This window comes from Macaca mulatta, chromosome 12, assembly GCF_049350105.2.
Source record: "Macaca mulatta isolate MMU2019108-1 chromosome 12, T2T-MMU8v2.0, whole genome shotgun sequence".
Classification (NCBI taxonomy): domain Eukaryota; kingdom Metazoa; phylum Chordata; class Mammalia; order Primates; family Cercopithecidae; genus Macaca; species Macaca mulatta.
This window is the reverse complement of record NC_133417.1, coordinates 143,590,001-143,614,017: the sequence shown is the minus strand read 5'-3', so window position 1 is coordinate 143,614,017 and position 24,017 is coordinate 143,590,001. Positions and strand designations below refer to the sequence as shown.

Below are 24,017 nucleotides of genomic sequence, written 5' to 3'. Positions count from 1 at the left end.
TTGTGATAATGGAATTCCTGATTTCTGGCTATGCAAATGGATGCCTAAAATAGAGATTTCACTTCATGGTTTCCTTTGTGACTAAGTTCCAGCCAACATAATCTAAGTGGAAGTGGTGCACAGCTTTCAGTAAATATCCTGGAGGAGGAGGGCAGGCCTTCTCCTTCCTCCTTTTCTCCCTCTAGCTGGCTGGAAGCTGAAGCTATGCTGGCCCATGAGGCTCCCTGAGGAAGGAAGGTCACATCATGCTGTGGAGGAATGAAGGCGTCGGGGTCACTGCCACCTGGACGGCCACCTCCAGACTGACCCATGAGCTAAAACACTTTATACCTCATTAAAGACACTAATGTTTTAGCTTTCTTTTGCTTGCAGGTAAATCTAAACCTAACGGATTCAAACATTAATTACCAAAATAAGCAAGAAAAAGCAGAAAAGTGGAATACAACCACTAAGGAAGCTGACTTAGTAAAAAAAAAAAAAGTTTCAAAGGACATCTAATAACATTAAGACAGTGATACTAAGAAAAGAGTGAAAAGAGGAGGAACTAGTGAAGGACAGAGAGAAGGGGGACTGGCCTGGCAGGAGGGGTGCCAGAGGAGAGTGCTGTCCTGGAGGCCACGCCAAGGAGGGAGGGAGTGGCCAACAGCATCAAATGCTGTTGCAGGACACAGACATAACCAGCAGCTATAACAACTGAGAGGTGAGGTGACCCTGCCGAGGGCAACTCGGACAACTCAGACGAAGGTGTAGAGCCAGCGGCCTCCCTGGAATGGGGTTAGGAGAGAGTGGGAAGAGGTAGATTGTAGACAGCAAAAGATAAGCGATTATTTTAAAGTGTTTTGCTACAAAGACAGGCAAGGCAATGGAGTGGAAGTTACTGGTAAAAGTCAAGTCAAGAGAAGATCAATAAAATTCCAGTCAAAATCACAACAGCGTTTTTCATGGAACCACACAAACTGATCCCACAATGACATAAAGCCGTAAAGACTCACAATCAAGACAACCTGGAGAGTCGGGAAGGAGTGGAGGAACATTTAGAAAGGCCTTCCCAGAGATAAAACCATCGTGCCGAAACAAGGAGAGCCCAGAAACACGGGACACCCGGGCTCCCTAGAGAGGCGGGGGTACAAAGGCAGGGGTGAGGAAACCTAGGCTGGCAACCACACAGCAGAAAATCACACTTCCAGACCACGCAGAGATCTAGACATGAAAAAGAAAACTAAACTAAAGACTACCTTTACAACCAGGATAGGACAGCTTTTTCAGACAAAATCAAAAATAAAGTATAACCTCACCTTAAACTCTTGGCCAAAACAAAAAGAAAAAATAAATAAATAACGTATAAAGAAAAGGCTGTTTAAATTTTACATCAAAATAGAAACGTTTGGCCAGGTGCAGTGGCTCACTTTGGGAGGCCAAGGCAGAAGGATCGCTTGAGCCTGGGAGATCAAGACCAGCCTGGGTAACATGGCAAAACCCCCCTACAAAAAATACAAAAATTAGCCAGGTGTGGTAGCGTATGCCTGTAGTCCCGGCTACTCGGGAGAGTGAGGTGGGAGGATCACTTGAGTCTGGGAGGCAGAGGTTGCAGTGAGCTGAGATTCGGACCACTGCACTCCAGCCTGGGCAACAGAGCCAGACTCTGTCTCAAAAAAAAAAAAAAGTTTTTTAAATAAAAAGGCAAAGTCAGACAAGTGATAGACTGGAAAAATATTTACAACATATGAGACACAAGGGCTTATATATTATATACATACAACCATAGGATAGATATTCAACATCATTAGCCATTAAGGAAATGCAAATTACAACTATGAAAAAAAATTTTTGTTTGAGACAGAATCTCACTCTGTCGCCCAGGATGGAGTACAGTGATGTGATCTCAGCTCACTGTAACCTCTGCCTCCCAGGTTCAAGCAATTCTCCTGCCTCAGTCTCCTGAGTATCTGGGATGACAGCCATGTGCCACCATGCCCAGCTAATTTTTTGTATTTTTAGTAGAGACAAAGTTTCACCATGCTAGCCACGATGGGGTCAATCTCCTGACCTCGTGATCTGCCCAACTCAGCCTCCCAAAGTGCTGGGATTACAGGTGTGAGCCACCGTGCCCGGCTGAAAAATTTTACAGTTTGACCATACCTAGTGCTGACGAGGATGTGAAGGAACTGAAACTCTTACACACTGCTGGTAGGAATGCGAAATGATACAACCACTTTGCAACACAGTTTGGCAATCTTTGTTTTTGTTTTTTTGTAGAGATAGGGTCTCCCTACGTTGCACAAGCTGGTCTTAAAATCCTGGCTTCAAGTGATCCTCACACTCCAGCCTCCCAGAGGGCTGGGATTACAGGTGTGAGCCACAGCACCCAGCCCTATAGTCTGGCAGTTTCTTAAAAAGTTAAGCACACATTTACCATATGCCTCAGCAGTACCCACTCCTAGGTATAACAGTCCTATCCCCATCCATAGTTTCACTTTCTGCAGTTTCAGTTACCTGCAGTCTGAAAATATTAAATGGAAAATTCCAGAAATAAACAATTCATTCATAAGTTTTCAATTGCATGCCATTCTGAGTAGTGTGATCAAATCTTGCACAGTTCCGCCGAGGACATAAGTCATCCCTCTGTCCAATATATATACACACCGTATACACCATCCACCTGTTAAGTCACTTGGTAGCCCTCTCAGTTATCAGACAGTCTAGACGCTGGCAGTATCCCAGTGCTTGTGTGAAAGTAACCCTTATTTTATTTAAGAATGGCCCCGAAGTACAATGGAGTGATGCTGACATACTGTTAAAATTGTTCTGTTTAATATCAGTTATTGTCCATCTCTTATTGAACCTAATTCATAAAGTAAACTTTATCATCAGAACGTATCATGAAAAAACATGGTATATACAGGGTTTGGTACTATCCACAGTCTCAGGCATCTGCTAGGGGTCATGGAACATATCCCCTGCAAATAAGAGGGGTTCTACTGTATTGACACAACATAATGAAAGCATCTGTCAACACAAAGACGTGAACATGAATGTTCACAGCAGCTTTATTTGTAATAGTCCAAACTAGAAGCAACTCAAATGTTCATCAACTGATACATGGATGAAACACACTGTGGTATATCCATACAATGGAATACTACTCAGCGATAAAAACAAACAAACTATGGATACATGCTGCAACAACATGGATAAATCTCAGAATAATTATGCTGAGTAAAAATGGCCAGACCAAAAAAAAAACCTCAAAAGAGTGCACATCACATGATTCCATTTAAACACAATTCTAGGAAATGCAAACTAAAGCACAGTGAACCAGAGCAGAGTGGCTGCTGGGGGTGGGGTGTGGGGAAAGGCGAACACGGAGATGGGCTGGAGGATGGGCTCACCAAGGGCACATGACACTGGAGGGTGATGAGATGAGTGTGTTCACTATCTTGACTGTTGTTGGCACGGATGTTTGGAAACAGACGTTCATTCTACTGGGAGGATAAATTGGTACAGCCGCTTTGAGGAGGAAAGTGGCCTATCTGGTGAAACTAAAGATCTGTGTACTTCCTGGCACAGCACTTCTAAGCCTGGGCATAGCCCCCAAAGCTGAAATCAGTAAACTATAGCCCACAGCCTGGACCTTGTTTTTGTAAAGTACGTTTTATTGAATACAGCCACACATGTTCATTTACACGGTCTAATGCTGTGGCTGCATTCCTGTGACATTGGCAGAATTCAATAGTTGCAAGAGACCATCTGGCTCAAAAAGCCTGAAGTATTTTTATCCAGCCCTTCACAGAAAGTGACCTGATTCTTGCTGGAAGAGACACTGGCTCTTGAAAGCTAGGAGGCATGGAAAAGAGCCATGGAAGCATTGTTTATGAAAGGAAATGGCTGAAAAACCTAAATGTCCATCAATAGAGTAATTAATAAGCAAATAATGGACTATAAGGCTTCAATTAAAATGAATAAACTACATCTACAAGTATCAAAACATGAGAGAGAGAAAAATGCTGCATGAAGAAAGCGACCTGCATAATGGATCAACACTAAGGTGACATTAGAAACTCACTAAACAACACGAGGCACATGCAAAATAGAGATACACACCAAGTTCATCCTGGGGACTGCCCTCAGGGAAGGGACTGGAGCAGGGGGAAAAAGGACTTTGGCTCTTCCTACATGATTTTTTTTGAGACAGTCTTGCTCTGTTATCCAGGCTGGAGTGCAGCAGTGCAATCACAGCTCACTGCAACCTCTGCTTCCTGGGCTCAGGTGATTCTCGTGCTTCAGCCTCCTGAGTAGCTGGGACTGCAAGTGTGCACCACCATACCCAGCTAATTTTCGTATTCTTAGTAGCAAGGGGATTGGCCATGTTGGCCAGGCTGATCTCAAACCCATGGCCTCAAGCAATCCACCCACCTTGGCTTCCTAAAGTGCTGGGATTACAGGTGTAAGCCACCGCGCCTGACCACATTTTTGTTTATTAAAAAAAAAAAAAAAAATGTAGCAGGAGAATGGTGTGAACCTGGAAGGCAGAGCTTGCAGTGAGCCGAGATTGAGCCACTGCACTCCAGTCTGGGCGACAGAGCGAAATTCCATCTCAAAAAAAAAAAAGTAACAAAAATGTTTTAAGAAGACCAACAAGTTAAATTTAAGTCTGATGTTTATCAATAGCCTAAAGAAAATCATACAGACACTTGCTGATTTTCCCCTAACTGTAACATACATCACCCCTGACTTTGAAGTTCTCACTACCTACTTTTTTTCAAAACAGTAGATGTTGACCAAAAAAGGACACTTTTCCTTTTATCCTCTGAATCCAAAAGATTTACCAATCTGAAATAATTTACTCTCCCGGGGATACTTTGAAACACAATCCTAATATGCCTGCGTAAAAATCATAGCTACAAAATTTAAACAAATGGATGCTTCAAAGGTGACCTCCACTAGGAGCCTGGAGGGACACATTCAGGGTTTTCGACTGGGTCTCAGAAATACCACCAGTGACACCAGGACAACCCCTCATGCATACAGAAAGAACTATAATGTATTAACATTCCATCGATGAGAAACAAGCTGCAGAAGGCATTTCTCCTTTCAGCAAGGCAAATAGTGGTGCTGTCAGCAAAGCCTCTATCGACATTCTCCAGTTATTATTGTTAAAAGGGCTCCCTCTACTGTTAGTCTCAATTGTACAGTTCTCATTGGCTATTTCAGGCCCTAGCTTCATGACAAACTAGGACATGTTAAGCAGAATTATCTAAAACAACCATTAATTCAGCTGGGGAAAGATATGTATATGTGTGCATGTGTGTGTACACGTGTGTGCACACACACCTATATATAAAACTTTTTTAAATTGTTATTAGGCTAACTATCCAAGAAACTTCTGTTTAAAAGAAAAAAAATTATTCTTCCTCTTTAAAGTGACTATAAGAGAAAGCTGGCTGTGGCATTTGAGACACACCCTGCTGGCCCACAGGTGCCCGCCCCAGTGGTCATTTGCCCAAGGAAAGGATAGTGGCTGGCAAGAAGCCACAGGTCCCAACAAAAGCACATCACACATGTGTGAGGGGGACTGCAGGGAGCCAGGTACAATAGAACGCATATTTCAAAAAAAGACTTAAAAACATTCCCAGTCTCTTTGTAATCAGCCAGGGCCAGGCAGCCAGCCTCCCATTCTGCAGACGGGACCTGGGAGAAGGGATGGGCAAGGCCAGAAGGGGAGGGTCAGGGAGTTAGAGCCCAACAGGCCTTTGGCTCTTGGCTCCTGAGCTCCCCAAGCAAGCCACTGCCCCCTCCCAAGACGGGGCTGGATACCAGGCCAGGGAAGCAGCCCCATACAGAGAGTCCCACACTTTATATCCTCCCAACTGGGAGGAGGGAGGAATGGCATTTTTTGTTTCTTTCTGAGGCAGGGTCTCACTCTGTCACCCAGGTTACAGTGCCGTGGCACAATCGATCCACTACAACCTCCACCTCCTGGGTTCAAGCGATTCTCCTGCCTCAGCCCCCCAAGTAGCTGGGACTACAGACATGTGCCACCACACCTGGCTAATTTTTGTATTTTTTGTAAAGACAGGGTTTCGCCATGTTGCCCAGGCTGGTCTCGAACTCCTGGGCTCAGGTAATCTGTCTGCGCTGGCCTCCCAAAGTGCTGGGATTGCAGGTGTGAGCCACCAGGCCTGGCCAGAAATGGCATTTAAATATGCAAACAGACATCATTGATAATGGCAATATTTGAAAGATGTTCTAATTTGTAAGTTTGTAAATGTATGAAACAGACTGCTAAAATGCCAGTGTTTACGGAAATCATTCCATTACCTTCTCCCCAGGTTTGGGTGACTGCTGCAATTTCTCATAATCTTTCTTCGTCTCCAAAATTTTTTTCACAAGTCCACCTGTTGAAAAATCAGTGATTTTATGTTAAAAGTTTATTCTCTACCCCAAAAACCTATTCCAAATGGGTGGGATGGTGAGAAAAACACTAAGTTTTTATCCTATCTCTTTTTATGCTGAAACAGTTTCAAATAATCTTTATTTGTTAAGGAGATAGTATACAAGAGTGACACGACAGCTGGTAGTGGAAATTATCAAATTTCAAAGTGTTTCAGGGAAATCAGCTCCTTGAAAAGCAAAAAGCTTTAGAAATAAAACAGATTTTCTATTTTCAAAGATTAAGAAGGAATGTAGCTTGACATCCAAAAATACAGCCATCTATTACAAACAGAAATAACAATTAAGAAATGCTTCTAAGTACTGATACTTCTTTTACATTGGGGCAAGAATTTTTCCATTTCTTTCAGAATTTACTCATGGGATAAATATCATATGAAGTTTTTTGGAATAGTGTTTTACCCAAGCATGCATCAGCTCGAGGCTGACTGAATCAATGAGGGTGCGTCCACACAGTGGAGGACCATGTGGCTGTGAAGACAAATGAGGATGATTTATCTGCATTGCTGCAGAATGAATGCCTGCATCTACTGTCAAATTAAAAAGAAGAGCAAGATGGAAATAAGTGTAGATATCAATAAATACACATGCACGTGCATATGTATCTATTTATTTGTTTTTCAACTGTAAGCATAAACCCTATTTTTTACTGTTACCTACAGGGAGAGGGAGAGTAGAAGGTAGAGGAGACAGGGAGAGTAGAGGGTAGAGGAGACAGGGGTCAAAGCCCCACATTTCTGATTATACCTGGTTTTGCACATCTGACCTTAAAATCATGTGAATTATATTACATTAAAAAGGTAAACACTAATGCCTAAAGGTTGAATGCAAAATGAAATAAACTTAGTGATATCCAATTGGCAAGCATGTGCCACTAGAGAAGAATTGTTTCACAACTTTAAAACGGAAACTGACTATATATCCCTAATAGGATATACCCAACAAAGAGGAAGACCCACCTACCAAAAAAAAAAAAAATCCTTGGGCTGGCGAGGTCAGGAGTTTGAGACCAACCTGGCCAACATGGTGAAACCCCGTCTCCACCAAAAATACAAAAAAAAAAAAAAACTGGGTGTGGTGGTAGGCGCCTATAATCCCAGTTACTTGGGAGGCTGAAGCAGGAGAATTGTTTGAACCCTGGAGGTGGAGGTTGCAGTGAGCCAAGATCACACCACTGCACTCCAGCCTAGATGACAGGGCGAGATTCCATCTCAAAAATAAATAAATAAAAATTAAAAATTAAAATTAAATAAAATCCTTCAGCATTTCCAGTAATCCTACTGTTGTTAAAAACCGGTGGTGGTGTTCCAAAATTGCTGTGTGTGCATATGAAGGATCATAAAGCATGGGGACAGCTGCTGTTGCTGGGAGCCAGGCTTTTTGGCATGAGATGGAAGAGATGCACATATAAAACCAAAGAATGCAGGCAAAACCCTACAATCCTAAATCGGAATTGAAAATATCATCATGAAGTCAGAATAAACTTTCTTATTTTAAAAAAGTATATCCCTGGCCGGGCGTGGTGGATCAAGCCTATAATCCCAGCACTTTGGGAGGCCGAGACGGCGGATCACAAGGTCAGGAGATCGAGACCATCTGGCTAACACGGTGAAATCCTGTCTCTACTAAAAAAAATACAAAAAACTAGCCGGGCAAGGTGGCCGGCGCCTGTAGTCCCAGCTACTCAGGAGGCTGAGACAGGAGAATGGCGTGAACCCGGGAGGCGGAGCTTGCAGTGAGCCCAGATCGCGCCACTGCACTCCAGCCTAGGCAAGAGAGCAAGACTCCATCTCAAAAAAAAAAAAAAAATAGTATATCCCTGCTTTTGCAGTGAAAATGCCTGGAAACAAGAAGCAACCCAGAGCAGTAAGCGGCCGGGTGCCTTGGAGAAATGAGGCAGTTACAGGGCACGAAGTACACAAAACAAGCCGGAAACGCCTTGTTGTATCAGAAAACAAGGAAGCTAAAGAGTGTACTGGGCTGTGTCTAAAGGCCCCCAGAAAATAACTCCAATAGGCTCCCCTGGTCAAATACTGGGCAATCTGAACATTAATAAGAAAAATTGAGATGGGCTGAAATGAAACACATCCACTATGTTAAAAATCCGTGACTAGGCCGGGCACGGTGGCCCATGCCTGTAATACCAGCACTTTGGGAGGCCAAGGCGGGTGGATAACTTGAGGTTAGGAGTTGGACACCAGCCTGGCCAACGAAGCGAAATCCTGTCTCTACTCAAAATACAAAAATTGGTCAGGCATAGTGGTGCACGCTTGTAGTCCCAGCTACTTGTGAGGCTGAGGCACGAGAATCGCTTGAACCCAGGAGGCAGAGGTTGCAGTGAGCTGGGATCGCACCACTGAACTCCAGCCTGGGTGACGAGCGAGACTCCGCCCCAAAAAAAAAAAATTGTGGCTTCATATAGATACCAAAAAAAACCCCCAAAACCAACAAGCCCTCATATGTCACCTGTGATGGGTGCCAGGAAACAAAGTCATATTATGAGAACACATCTATAAAGGAAAGTACTCAGCCTGCCTCTTCTGCAGAAACTGTGCTCCAGGACACTCAAACCCTGGTGTGGGGAGCAGGGTTTGCACTTCTGAGTTGTACAGCTAGAAAACCAACAATAATATTCCAGAACTAGACTTGTGAAGGGCCTCAGAGATCATCTACTTCCACAATCTAATCGAACGGATGAGACAAGACGTCATCTGTAGCACAGTTGCCAGTGAGTTTCCAGCTTCCAACAGTGCCCCCGCTCTCCTCTAAGGATTGGGAGCAGCAGCCATCGCCTTAGAGGAATCCATGCCCGCAGCGTCCTATGTACCGCCAGTGTGACCCCGCCAGTGTGACCCAGACCAGAACCTGGCACACAACAGTCCCTTGCACTGGATCCTTTCCAGGAACACGTGGAGAAGGTGCGTAAGCGCACACACATGGACATGCATGCACACTCGTGCCCAGGACTCACCATGCTTCTCCTCTTCTTCTAGTTCCACTGCTGTTACCTGAGCAGGAAAGGAAGGGGAAAAAAGAAGATTCAGGCTTGCTGAATTCTAAAAATCATGCTTCTGTGGATCTCAAAAAAGGAACAACAAAATTAACAAAGGTAAAAAACTAACTGAAAAATTATAGGACATTTTTGTCTACATAAATCTAAAAGCTAGAATATTAATCTCAATGTAGGTAAAACATTGTTATTAAAAAAACACCACATTTCGGTTAACTAACCATTTCAATTTCTGACATTTCAGAGAGCTGAGGGGCAGCTTCCACCACAAATTGATCATCCTCTTCATTGTCAGAATTGTGCGACTCTACAATCACATTTGAGACGGTTTTACCACTCCCTGATCTAAATAAAAAGAAATTAGATTAAATTAGAAATGCTCTATCAGTCACACCTTTTCATCAATCCCAGGCATCTGAAACTGTGTCACAGGTCAGCAGAGAAGAATCTAATCACCAACCATCTCTAGAACAGCATCTCAGGCTACCCACTGAAGCTAAGACGGACTGTCTGCAGTGTCCTCTGCAAGCCCTCCAGGCCTGAGTCCCTGTGAGCCTTGCCCTCCCTCCCCACCCAGTTTCCCCACATCCCTGTGCTGCCCCTCCAGGCCTGAGTCCCTGTGAGCCTCGTCCTCCACCCCCACCCAGCTTCCCCACATCCCTGTACTGCCCAGGCCTCCTGGTCCACACCTGGCCTCCCACCCCCCACAGCCTCACCATGCCCTCTACTGGACAAGGACCCTCAGGGCCTCCGCCTCTCCCCTGAACACGCTCTCAGTGACACCAGCCCTTCACCTGCTGCTTTCTACCTGGAGGCACTTATTGCCCTGGGTCACAAACCTCAGGGCAGGGGCCACACTGGGGTCCCACTGACCAGGGGTGACCCCAGACCTCTCTTCACACACCCAGCTGGAGGCCCCTCATTCAACTCCTAGTCACGGTGGCTGCCCTATGTCCCACCCAGCACCACGTACACACTGCTCTCTCCACCCAGGTCCCATCATCATTCCGGGCAAGTCCAACAGCCTGGCCCTCCAGCCCCACACCTTGTCCTCCTTGGTGACATCCTTCACCCAAGGGCTCTCTCGTGCTCTCCAGGGCCACCCACTAGAACTGCCCCACCTAGAGCTGCCTCACTCCTCACTCAGGCCAGTGTCAGCTCACTCTGTACAAATGTGAGCCCCAGACCCAAACACTCTACAGGCTCCTCGATGGCCCCTCCTGCCTTTGTTTCTTCCCTATACACTCGTGCTTTAAGCAATCACCTAACTCCCCTGCTGCGTTATCATAGTGCTGCATGTGTGCACACGCATACACACACACGCATACACACACACGCATACACACACACGTGCACACACACACGCATACACACATGCATACACACACATGCACATACACACACGCACACACACGCATACACACACGCATACACGCGCGCACACACGCATACACGCGCGCACACACGCGCGCGCGCACACAGGCACGCGCACGCACACACACACGCACACACGCACACGCATACACATACACGCACACGCATACACACACACACGCATACACACACACCCCCCCCAAAACCCTCCCTTGCTTCAGCGCCACGCACAAGGTCCAGAGGGAATCTAGACACTTGGGAACGAGTTCTTAAAATAACACCCATTGCCTCAAGTATGCTCGACTTCCTCAGCTGGGTCCTCGAGACGCTCAACAACCATCTGTGTGGCTCCGCCAGGACCAACCTCACTTCGCACCCGCTGCTCTGTCAGTACCGCAAGAAGCCTGGGCTCCTGTCCCTCATCTACCGCGCTCCCAGCACACCCTCACTGTGGCCCACGTGGCACCCCCCCGACAGCTGCGCCCCTGTGCCTGCCCTGATTGGCAGCTGCTCTCTGTCCCGCCTTGCTCTCCAGGACACGGCTTCCCCACAGCCCTCAACTGCAGCTGCCGTTCCTCCCACAGGCCTCTTGTCACAGGCCCAGAGGGAAGGTCAGTAATTTCCTTTTGCTTGCCGTGGCTTCCAGATTATTCTCCCTAGAAACTGCCAACTTTAAATCCTGTCGCCCTCGACCCCATCATTGCTGCCATCAGCTGCCAACCCCTGGTCCCACCCGGTCCTCCTGGACCTGCCACTCTCGCCAACGCTGCTCCTGTCTTAACTTGTGATTTCAAGTACTGAGAAATGATCCTTCCCAGATCCTGGCCTTGGGTCCCTGAACCCTCCTGGGATGATCCCACCTCCCACACTCGACACCCACTCCCAAGGTCACCCTGTCACAACCACTAACAGCAAGCCCCAATCTCCAATCCAGTGCCCCACGCCTTTACCACCACCCATCTTCCTAGCTCATGGCCCTAGGACCTGACTCCAACAATCCTTCCACCTGTCCAGCACCTTCAGCCTCTCAATCCTACTGCCTCCTCCTGACCTTCACCCCGAGGGCTCTTCCCTCATTCACTGGCATAAATCCCACATTGGTCATGACCATGGCGCTTCCACATACTCCAACTCCTTCCCTCCTCTCTCTGGTGCACTTGCTTGGCACAGCTGAGCCCTGTTTAATCCAGCCTGTGCACCCATGCCTGCAGGTGTAGCCAACTGCGGCTGCAGAACAGGCTCCACCACACCATCTCCTGTCTCTTTATGTCCAAGTCTGCCAGATGCTGCCCTGAAGTCAGTTGTCAGCCACGGCCTCTGCCCAGGCACCATGGACAGGCAGCCCATCCTCCTTTGTGGTGGAGACCGTCCTGTGCATTGCAGGAGATTCAGCAACAGCCCTGCCCTAACCCCTCCCCCTCGTCAGAACACCAGAAAATGTCTCCAAATCATGGCCCAATGTCCCCAAAGGGGACAACCCAGAGGAAAACCTCTGCTCTAGTCTCTTCACTAGCCCACTCTCGTGCACAGCGACTTCACCCAGCCCCTCTTTCCTCTGACATTCTTCTTCCCCCAGACCCTCTTACGGCTCATGAGAAAAATAAGTACCAGAAAATCACCTTAAGAATCTGCACCACACCATGTGCCGACTCCACCTCCACACCAGTTCCTACACCCACGCCGGGACTCGGCTCCACCAAATCCCTGTCTCACGTCGCCTACGTCATCAATTTCCCCTCTCCACTGGATCATTCCCATCATCAGAAAAATCGTAACTCCCCTTGACACCACCTTTCCCACTTTCTAGTCTTATTCCTTCACTTCTCTTTGTGGCAAAACTCCTAGAAAAACACATCTACTCCTCCTGCCTCCAATTCCTGCCTCTTATTTGATCTGAAACCCACTCTGGTCCATCCCGTCTGTTCTTTGTCTTTATATTGCTTATGACTTCTTTTTTTGAGATAGTCTCACTCTGTCGCCCAGGTTGGAGTACAGCAGTGCAATCTCAGCTCATTGTAACCTCCACCTCCCGGGTTCAAGCGATTCTCCTGCCTCAGCCTCCTGAGTAGCTAGGACTACAGGCACACCCCACAACGCCCGGCTAACTTTTGTATTTTTAGTAGAGACGGGGGTTTCACCACATTGGCCAGGCTGGTCTCAAACTCCTGACCTCAAGCGATCTGCCTGCCTTGGATTCCCAAAATGTTGGGATTATAGGTGTGAGTCACCAGGCCCAGCCTGCTTATAACATTTTGATCACCTTCTATTTTTAATTTTTGTGCAATTAAGCCCCTAATTTTTCCCCTATTTTTTCCTAATTCCTCTACTGTTTTCATGCTTAGAAAATCTTCAATCTAGGGGTCAGAGAAATGCAGTCCAACATTTTCCCATAGATGTGAAGATTTAATTGTACATGTATGCATGGTTTTTCTCTTTCATCCATCTGACATGTCTGTTGGCCTATGGTGTGAGGCGAGGGCCTACCCTCATTTTTTGTTCCTCAATAGCATGTTTCCAGCACCATGTGCTGCATCCCTCCCCTATCTCTCATCGGAGGCACCGTGCCCACTGGAGAACCGCCCTGCTGAGCCAGTCTTACCTGTCTGTTGGTAACGCCTCTGCACTGTCTTGCCGTTTGACCCGGGGAGGGGCTGGTCTTGCACTCCCAGGCCGGGGAATTCTTCTAAACCCAAATATTGGAAAACCAAAAAAGGAGTATGAAAGGCTTATACATTTCCAAGTGGAAAAAGAAAGCCCAGGTGAATGTTAACACTCATCTCCAGGCCATAATCAATGTGCTAGTTAGGACGCACTACTCTGCAGAAGAGCAGGAACGTCCCGGGAACCCAACCAACCAGAAAGTGTCCGTCTTTCAACTTGTATTTTCAGTAATTTCAAAATATCAAGAACTATCATTAATCAAAACATCACATAATTCAGCTATAATTTTGAATTCCCCTAAATCTCCAAAATATTCTGCATATAGTGATATGACTCCGGTACAGAAAACTGATATTCTTGTATCTTTTGTACAAGTAATTCCTCATAAGTTAGCTCAAGCACTAAATGAACAGCAACAGGCAGAAAGAGAAGCACAGCAGTGTCCTAGGTGTGATCACTCTGCTGAGGGAAAGGGATTCAAAGCACACAGACCTGATGTGGGATGAAAGCTCATTAGGAATTTCTGGAGTCTCTGGCACGTCAGACTTATCTTGGCCAGCAGGTCCAACGTCTCCTTCTAAACAAATGACAATCAATTAGCAATTCACAAAGGAAAAAACACACCAATAACTATTTGAAAATACTATTTGCATTTGTATTTGCAGTTATTTGCAATCAAATACATTTGTAATTGCAAATACAAATGAGCAATTTTTCCATCAATCATGTTGATGAAGAGAAAACCAATGTCTGATACCTAAACTTGGTGAAGATTTGGGAAAACGGGCACACTCCAACCCAGGGAATACAAACTGGTTCAACTACTTCAGAAATAAAATTCAAAAGGCAGGCCGATCAACTCAGCGCTTACAGGAAATACAGCCCAAGAGGAGAAATGGACACATGTCAAGATGCTCACCCATCACCACTGATGATACTGACAGTCAGTCACAAAGTAAATTATGGTACAGTCACATGCTAGCCCCCTTTTGTGTAACAATCCAGGACAGTAATATATCTAACAATTATATGCATATGCATATATATACAGGGTTCTAGAATAATATTCGTTTATGTTATAAGCAGTAGAATTACCAGTGCTTTTAATTTTTGTTCTTTTTTTGGCATTTTTAAATTTTTCTACATTGGTATGTACCATATTATGTTTATAATCTAAACAAAGTTTTCTTCATTTTGATGAAAAGAATTAATCAGTAAATAACAAGGCCCAAACTATTAAGACAAGTTTACTCCACTATTTAAAGTAAAAGGAATTAACACTTCAGAAAATAGTCAGAATTTGAATATTAGAAATATACTTTATATTCTGGGGAAAAAAATCTGAAATGTATTCTTTTCAAATTTAAAAGATATAAATTAAATCTCAAATTAAATTAGGGTAGTTCGCCGGGCATGGTGGCTCACGCCTATAATCCCAGCACTTTGGGAGGCCAAGGTGGGCGGATCACCTGAGGTCGGGAGTTCCAGACCAATCTGACCAAGATGGAGAAACCCCATCTCTACTAAAAATACACAATTAGCCAGGCATGGTGGTGCATGCCTGTAATCCCAGCTACTTGGGAGGCTGAGGCAGGAGAATCGCTTGAACTCGGGAGGTGGAGGTTGCAGTGAGCCAAGATTGCACCATTGCACCCCAGCCTGAGCAACAAGAGTGAAACTCCATCTCAATAAATAAATAAATAAATAAGGGTAGTTAAGATCTTTTTCCATAAAATAAGTTACTTACACTAATGCACTTTATAAAGCACGAATCTGAGAGTCCACATTTACATTCACACACATGCATACAATTGATATGACACATAGGTATCTAAGGCCATTCCTCACCTGCATCACTGGCGGAGTCACCTAAAAAAAAAGCACATCAGAAAATTAGTTTTTGTGTAAGTCAACCTCAATATAGTAAATGATGAGAACAGAATTAGAGAAAAAACACATTGTACATAATTTTGGATGTCTGTTAAGAAAAAAAGATCATTTCCTCATAGCCGCTTTTCTAATGTCCCTATTGCCATTTTGTTTTATTTTCAAAAATAGAAAAACAAAGAGCAAACAAACTGTGCATCATAAAATGGTACTATATAGAAACAGGCCACAGGGATGTGGAGAGAGCACACCGGAGAGAGGAAGTAAACAAGTTCATGAGACAAGAATCAACAAAGCCAGAGCCACAGAAAAAGCACATCCAAATGTGAGGGAACCACGCAACAGCCTGAACCTGGCCAACCAAATCCCAGGCCGTTCCACAGACTGGGAGACAGCCAACAACAGCCCATCTTATAGACATGATTGGAAAGTATTTTTCCATCAGCTCCTGAAAGCAGAAGAAACTCTTCCAGCTCAACACAGGGCCACCTCTGCACCTTCACCCAGGATCCTTTTTCTTCAAGTGCTGTGTCTTGGGGACAAATGTGACCTAAACAGTCAAAGTAAATGAGCAGTGGCACCACAGGGGTGGGGTGCATTCAAAACCACAGGTGGGAAATCTCTGTTTCACACTCTTAAGATGCACAAACGCATTTGCAGAGGAGCGGAAAGCGCATGGCTTCACATGACAACTCAGGACACTCTACGGGCAGAAGGGAGGCAGCAGGGCCTGATGCAGCCACTTGTTTAGCACGGCCCCACCCCAGACAGGAACAGTTCATGCAGCCTCGAGACATCAGCCTGGGTTATTCTGAGGGTCCACACGGCGCAGAGTGAGGAGCGCTGCACAGACACCTCCAGCTCGTTTATTCACAGGAGGACTTTCTGTGAGCATAACAGTCACGAGCTCATAAATGCTGCCCTAAGAGGGTGGCTCGGGCAGGGAGAGAGGGGGCCGAGCTTGTGGATCAAGGGGAACCAGGAGGCACTAGAGGACCTTATTAATATGGGCCTGGGAGCCTCCAGAGGTCACACCCCACAAAGTGCCACAGCACAGGGGGCAGCCTGGCACCCGCCAGGGCCTAGGGGACTGCAGGGCACAGTGGTTAGCAGGGTCCTGGAGAATGTGGTTCAGATAGTGCCACTAGAAGCAGTTTCAGAGACCCCAGCACTTTGGGTGCTGCACCCAATGCGGGTGGAGGACTCAGCTCAACCCTGGGATGGGACTGCTGGGGACCAAGAGCAGGTGACAGAAGATCTTCTCCTCATGGCTCTGCGGCCTGGAGCGTGTGCTTAGCAGAAACCAGCACTGAGAGTCCTCGTACAACTTGGGGGCAGGCAGCAGACACAGTTTCAAACCCCCGGCTCTTTCTTCAAAACACCAGGGTGTTCAGGACAGGCCCTGGGTTCACACAGCACTCAGACAGGTTCCTGAGAGGTGTGGTTATTCAGCCACAAGGCCGATACCCCAAAGGAAAGTCAGCACAGTCAACTCTCTACCTTTCAATGGATACTTCCAGTCCCCGTCACCCAGAACCCAAGGCACCTGCCACATGGCCCACACCATCCTCCCCGAGGCCTGTGCTTCTACAGCGCCAGCACTCTGCCAGCTCCTGCCCTCACAATCTCATCCCAGGTGACCTAGTCCCCACCCAGGCTCCCACCATCACCCGGCATCAGCAACTCTCACAGCTCCTCTCTAACCTGGGCCCTCCCCCTACACTCCAGGCCGGCTCCCCCATCACATGCCAGCAGCCCTGGAATCCCACCACTTCTCCCTTCCCAGGGCTCCTCCACAGTCCAGGTCTCTCTCTCTTCTCTGGACAATCTTTAACCCTCCCTAATTAACATGGCCAGTCTTCAAAATCTAAATATCATTATACTGTTCCTCCTAAAGATATAATTAGCCTCCCGCTGCTCTTCCAATAAAGGTTAAACTCCATAAGCTGGCACAGGGATGTGGCTCTGGCACTTCCTCTGGGCTGAGCCAGCCCTGCTGCAGTCGCATCCCAGCTGGGATCTTGGTTTATGCAGTCCCTTCTGCCCTGCAGGCTCTCTGGGCCACCCTCACGAACCAAGGCCCCCCGTCCCAGAATGCTACTTCATCCAATGGTTTTGGTGGATCTTCGAGCCTCATCTGCACCAGGAAGGCAGAAGGCCAGCCTGACGCCACTGGCTCATGCACTCCCAGGCTCAGGGCTGACATGTAGTAGGCCTTCAACAGATAATTTTCTGTTTGACGGATCAACAAATATCAGCCCTTGTCTGGCCACACCCCACCCTGCTGCTGCCACCTGCACAAGCCTTGGTTACCTGGGCACTGACACTCTTGCAGGCCTGTTAGGAATTCCAAGGCCTCAACACACAAACATTGAATGGCTAGTTTACCAAAGTTTTTTTTAAGGCTGAGAAAATTTATGGTGAAAGTAAAGTCTCACTGAGGTATAATTCAACACTCAAAGAAAGTGATGGAAAAATCACGGTGGCCACAGCACTGTGACCATGAAGTCTGGGGGGGGTACACCTCTTGGCCGGTGGGGCTCTCCAAGTAGTGACCCCGAAACTTTCCAGGGACCACTCATGACACCCCCCAAGTGATGAACCATGCCACCTCCTCTCACTAATATTGGGGGAGCACACAAGTGGGTCCAATGCTATCAAGAAACCACCATGTTCGATTCTAGTTTATGCAAAAAGGCAGAAGTGAATCACTTGCCACGTTCAGACCCAAGGGGAAAACCTTGGGCTCTGGGCTGCGGCCCTTTGGGAAGAAGGTTCTGGAGGGCTCACTCTGCTCTCGCCAGGAAAGGGCGAAACGGAACCGTTCTTACCTTTCTGCTTCTCTGCGGGGTCGGGCTCAGTATTCTCACACCGCAGACAAGCTGAATTACCATCTGAAATACTAGTTGACTTAATATTAGCTTCTTTTGTTCCTGACATAAAACAGTTTAAAATTAGTCATTAAGACTGTACACCAAAGGGCCGGTGATCAGCAGCTTCGTTAACATAGAGCACACTCACTTATCTATGTTTTCCCACACTGCAAGTTTACAAAGGACTGACTAAAGGCAGCTTTTAGAAAACATGCATCCAGAATGTTCCTCCCCCATGGGCGGCTCTGGGGTGAAAGGGAAAGGACACCCCAGACTGTGAGTGGATCCTGGGTCTATTCAGGCCAGGAGGAGCAGACTGCCCTCGCCCCCCATTTCTGGAACTACCTGACACTGCCAGTTTCCACTCACCTCCCCACTACAGCCAGACCCAGTAGGTGAGAGGCTGCAAGTAGGCGGCTGTTTCAGAAACACAGGAAGAAAAGAAAAATATTTTGGACACAGTGCACAGTCCTGGCCATACTGAAAACTTTCACATACTTGTCGACTAATTACTGACTGATGTTCCAAAGTTTATGAAGATAGAAAAATACCAAATACCTGAGAAAATATTTTTGCTGTGAAAAACAAAAACAGGCTGGGCACAGTGGCTTACACCTATAATCCCCGCAATCTGGGAGGCCTAGGTGGGAGGATCACTTGAGCCCAGGAGTAAAGACAACCTAGGTAACATAGGGAGACCTCGTCTCCACAAAAAATATAAAATTTAAAAAACTACCCAGGCATGGTTACACACACCTGTAGTTAGCTACGCAGGAGGCTGAGATGGGAGGATCACTTGAGTCCAGGAATTCAAGGCTGCAGTAAGCTATGATCACACCACTGTACTCCAGTCCAGGGAAAACAGTAAGACCCTATCTTGAAAAAAAAAAAAAAAAAAGAGGCCAAGTGCAGTGGCTCATGCCTGTAGTCCCAACACTTTGGGAGGCCAAGGCAGGCATGAGCCTGGGCAACCTGACGAAACCTCATCTCTACAAAAATTAGCTAGGCGTGGTGGCAGGTGCCTATAGTCCCAGCTACCCAGGAGACTGAGGCAGGAGAATCGCGTGAGCCCAGGAGGTCGAGGCTGCAGTGAGCCATGATTGTGCCACTGCTCTCCAGCCTGTGTTTAAGAGTGAGATCCCATCTGGGAAAAAAAAAAAAAAGAAAAAGGGTAGGAGGCCGGTATGGTGGCTCACACCTGTAATCCCAGCACTTTGGGAGGCTGAGGCGGGCGGATCACGAGGTCAAGAGAGCGAAACCATCCTGGCCAACATGGTGAAACCCCATCTCTACTAAAAATACAAAAATTAGCCGGGTGTGGTGGCATGCCCCTGTAGTTCCAGCTACTTGGGAGGCTGAGGCAGGAGAATCTCTTGGACCCGGGAAGCAGGGGTTGCAGTGAGCCGAGATGGCACCACTGCACTCCAGCCCGATGACAGAGCCGGACTCTGTCTCAAAAAAAAAAAAAAAAGATAGGCGGCCCAGATGAGGGGCCAGAAGAATAGGTTCTACATTACAGCAGGACCCAGAGCTGGAAAACTAGCCCACAGTCAAAGGACCTACCACTCCAAAAAGAAACTGGGAGACAAAAATTAAATTGGAAAAATGTTCCCTTTCCTGAAACCCAATCTAATAATTCTTAAAACTATTCAAAACAGCTTACATCAGAATCAACCTGACATTAACTACCATATAACTGTTTTATTTATAATGTAATACAACTACATAAAATAGATGACATATAATTTTGCAAAGACATTTTTATTAATCTGTGAAAATGATGCTGACTTAGTCCGGTTCATATAGTTATTTATATTTTATACAGGCTAACCAGAGAATAAACATGAAATATTAAGTTCTTAACAAAAAAAAATCTAAAAATAAACATAAGCTTGGCAGTTGTAGATGATCAACTTCAGAAGAAAACACTCTAATAATTTTAAGTTGTGTACTTGATTTCAAAGTGTTAAATATTTTCCATATTCTACCATACCCACCATCACAATAAGCAAATTATAAATGCATTATCTTCATTCTGTAATTCAGAGACCAATGACACTTTCACAATTTTACCTTTTCAAAGTTCTAGTGGTACTCTTATGTAAGCTTTACTAAACCCCAAGTTCACACCGAGAGAAAGAACATGAAAACAGACTATACGCTCACTAATGATACCACACTGTAGAATCAATTATTTTTTTTTTATTTTTTTTTTTTTTGAGACGGAGTCTCGCTCTGTCGCCCGGGCTGGAGTGCAGTGGCCGGATCTCAGCTCACTGCAAGCTCCGCCTCCCGGGTTCACGCCATTCTCCTGCCTCAGCCTCCCTAGCAGATGGGACTACAGGCGCCCGCCACCTCGCCCGGCTAGTTTTTTGTATTTTTTAGTAGAGACGGGGTTTCACGGTGTTAGCCAGGATGGTCTCGATCTCCTGACCTCGCGATCCGCCCGTCTCGGCCTCCCAAAGTGCTGGGATTACAGGCTTGAGCCACCGCGCCCGGCCTAGAATCAATTCTTAATCACGGAGAAGAGACTAGCCAATTTGTCAAATAGTAGTTTTAAACAAATAAATAATGCACTTATAAAATGAAAATGATGGCCAGGAGCGGTGGCTCACACCTGTAATCCCAGCACTTTGGGAGGCCCAGACAGGTGGATCACCTGAGGTCAGGAGTTCGAGACCAGCCTGGCCAACATGGTGAAATCCCATCTCTACTGAAAACACAAAAATTAGCTGGACCTAGTGGCACACACCTGCAATCCCAGCTACTCAGGAGACTGAGACATGAGAATCCCTTGAACCCGGGAGGCGGAGGTTGCAGTGAGCCAAGATTGCGCCACTGCATTTCAACCTTGCAACAGAGTGAGCCTCCATCTCAAAAAAGAAATAAAATAAAAATGACTATGAATTGGCAAAATAAAAATTTAAAAAAGAGTCACGGCATAAACACAATCTGTTGTCTGGAGCTACCTGGTAACCAATGAATCTTGTAGGTGAGAATGTAAGCCCTGGCTCAAGATGCCCTAGGGTGGAACACTGGCACTTCCTCTCTCCACGGGCTATGCTTTGGTCAGGTCCCTCAGCCTTCCTGAGTCACAGTTTGCCCCACCTCACGCAGCCATCCTGAGTCAAATGAGATCTTGTGCATAAAGCCAGGAGCACTGTGCCCGGCTGGGAGGGGCCGGTCCCTATCAGTCACTATTAACTGAAACTAAGCAGATATACGGCCCACAAATACAACTGAAGGAGGTCCATCATTCTGCCAGTGTTCTGTGCAAAATTTAGCTACACTAAGTTAAATGTGCTCAAATGGTCAGTGTTTAAAAAAAAAAAAAAGAAAAAGAATAGAAAAACATTTCTGGGACAATCAGAATATGGCTTGGGTTTTAGGTGCTATTAGTAAGCAATAACTGAGTTCAGTTAGACAATACTTTTCTGGCTATATAGGAAAATGTACTTTTTATAAAGCTGCATGTCGAAGTATGTAGCGATAAAGTGCTAGGATGTTTTTTAACATACTTTGAAACAGTTCATTAAAATATGTAACTAGATGCTGGGTATGGTGGCTTATGCCTGTAATCCCAGCACTTTGGGAGTTTGAGGTGAAAGTGATCCTTTGAGGATCACTTGAGCCCAGGAGTTCAAACCAGCCTTGGCAACAAAGTGAGATGCCCTCTCTACAAAAAAAAAAAAAAATTAGCTTGGCATGGTCACACATGCCTGTAGTCCCAGCCAGTCAAGAGGCTGAGACGGGAGGATCACTTGAGCCCAGGAGTTCAAGACTGCAGTGAGCTATAATCATACCACTGCACTCCAGGCTGAGTGACAGAGCAAAGCCCTGTCTCAAAAATACACATAAGAAGCCAGGTATGGTGGCACACACCTGTAGTCCCAGCTACTCAGGAGGCTGAAGCAGAAGAATCACTAAAACTTGGGAAATGGGGCTTGCAGTGAGCTGAGATCACGCCACTGTACCCCAGCCTGGGCAACAGAGTGAGACTCTGTCCCAAAAAAATATATATATATACACACACATGCATAACTGTACACTAAGCAAAATGGCAAAAATGTTAGAACTAGTGAATCTGGGTGAAAGGTATATGGGCATTAGTTGTACTATTCTTTCTACTTTTCCATATTTTTCACAATAAAAACAGACAAGTAAGCAAAAATGAAATGAGGGAAACTAAGCAAAATAAAGACAGGGCTTAATGTTCCAGAAAAACTTGGAACCGTCACACAATTGTAAAGTGAACAAAGCATGCCTTACAGCTTGCCTAACGACTGGAGTACAGGAAGAAATTTGTTCATGTTTTGAAAAAGAAATGGATAAATTCCTTGTTGAACTCTTTAATCCACCCAAAAAACCAAAATAACAATAAAACACACAAATTCTCTGATGATGACCCAGGCTACGGGCACAGGGCTCACAAGGGCCGGGTCAGTCAGTGCAGCAAAGGCCAGCTTTGACAACATGAACTTTTCCTTGAAACACTAAGAAGGAAAGGTAGTGTGAGGACCGGCTTGTTAATCAGACCCAATGGCAGTGCACCAGGGTTCACCTCCAATGAAGAAATTAAGGAACTGTAACAACTGCCAACAAACTCTGAATTCCAAATGTTAAACCATGGCCAGTGCAAGATAACACCTGCAACTGTGAGGACAGAGACCCCCAGGCCCCTGTTGTGGCAGGACCCCAGGGGAGCAGGGCAAGGGTCGGGGGAGGAGAAAGAGGAGGGAGCGGGAGTCTCTCCAGAGCCCAGGCTCTGCTCCTGGCCGCTGTTCCCAATCCCCTGCACCACCACCCACCCCCACACCACCACCCCAGGACAGCAGGAGACTCTGCTCCCCGGCAGGTGGCATCAGGTTCCATCCCAATCTCTGCAAAAAGCTCAACCCAGAAATCACGTTTGCAGTTTGTGCTTCTTACTGCCTAGGCTTGTGTTATCTTCACACTTGTCGATATTACCTATAAAGTCGTCACTACCTGTCTGGAGAATGCTTTCAATTTGTTCTAAATTCATTGCCCGTCTCAGGATGAGTGCTGTCTTGCCCTGATTCGGGGCTGGCAGTTCAGCTGAGGTGATCCGTGATAAAGCGGGTTAGACCATGGCATGCCTGGGACGAGCCACCACTTTATGCACACCTCATTCACCTTCAAGGCAGGTATCTTTATGCCCATTTATGACGAGGAAACTGTGGCTCAGAGAACCCACTCATGTGGCTGGCTCAAGGCCATGAGGTGGGTAAGCAGGAGGTGGGGAGTCGCCCCTGTGGCCTCAGAGATGGGGTCCTAGCTAGCCGAGTGGGGGCTACCAGGAGTCCACCCCTCAGCCTTTTGCCACTGCCTGCTGCCCTCTCCTGCAGTGCAGGATTGCAGTGTGCCTGGGTGTTTCCCCACAGACTCCTAGGGATAAGGAAAGCTGCCACAAAAAGGAAACATACATCACAAAGATGTGGCTGAACGGTAACACGCATGCCCGCGTGGCAGGGGCTCTCTTCAGTGGAAACACCCTGCTCCAGCTCGGTCACCGTTTACTCCACCATCCCACGCTACTGAAGACCCAGGCAACTCCCATATAGTCACCCCACTTGGAATAAAATAACCACAGGTCATCTTTCACACTGCAGCTGTACCAAGCACGCCCACTCCTGGAAACGCTAGCTCGGAGGGGAACGCACACGGAGAAAGAAGGATGTGCTCATCGGTATTCCAGCTACACTTCAGAATTTGTAAAAGTCAGACAGATATAAGGCAAGTTC

At 46.4% G+C, this 24,017-nt stretch overlaps 1 protein-coding gene across 6 annotated transcripts in view; it reads right to left on the bottom strand.

Moving 5' to 3' along the window:
- TRAF3IP1 (TRAF3 interacting protein 1) overlaps positions 1 to 24,017 on the bottom strand; it is an 82,162-nt gene that overhangs the window by 38,511 nt on the left and 19,634 nt on the right. For 4 of the 6 annotated variants that reach the window (XM_077958010.1, XM_077958011.1, XM_015111482.3 and 1 more), the window contains 7 exons: positions 18,214 to 18,315; positions 15,344 to 15,364; positions 13,988 to 14,072; positions 13,434 to 13,517; positions 9,682 to 9,805; positions 9,422 to 9,458; positions 6,319 to 6,395 (listed from right to left, as the gene is read on the bottom strand). In XM_077958010.1, coding sequence (XP_077814136.1) covers positions 6,319 to 6,395; positions 9,422 to 9,458; positions 9,682 to 9,805; positions 13,434 to 13,517; positions 13,988 to 14,072; positions 15,344 to 15,364; positions 18,214 to 18,315 — 530 coding nt within the window. The remainder of the gene's footprint in view (positions 1 to 6,318; positions 6,396 to 9,421; positions 9,459 to 9,681; positions 9,806 to 13,433; positions 13,518 to 13,987; positions 14,073 to 15,343; positions 15,365 to 18,213; positions 18,316 to 24,017) is intronic. The other 2 variants (XM_002799101.4, XM_028831293.2) reach the window with 1 other exon arrangement.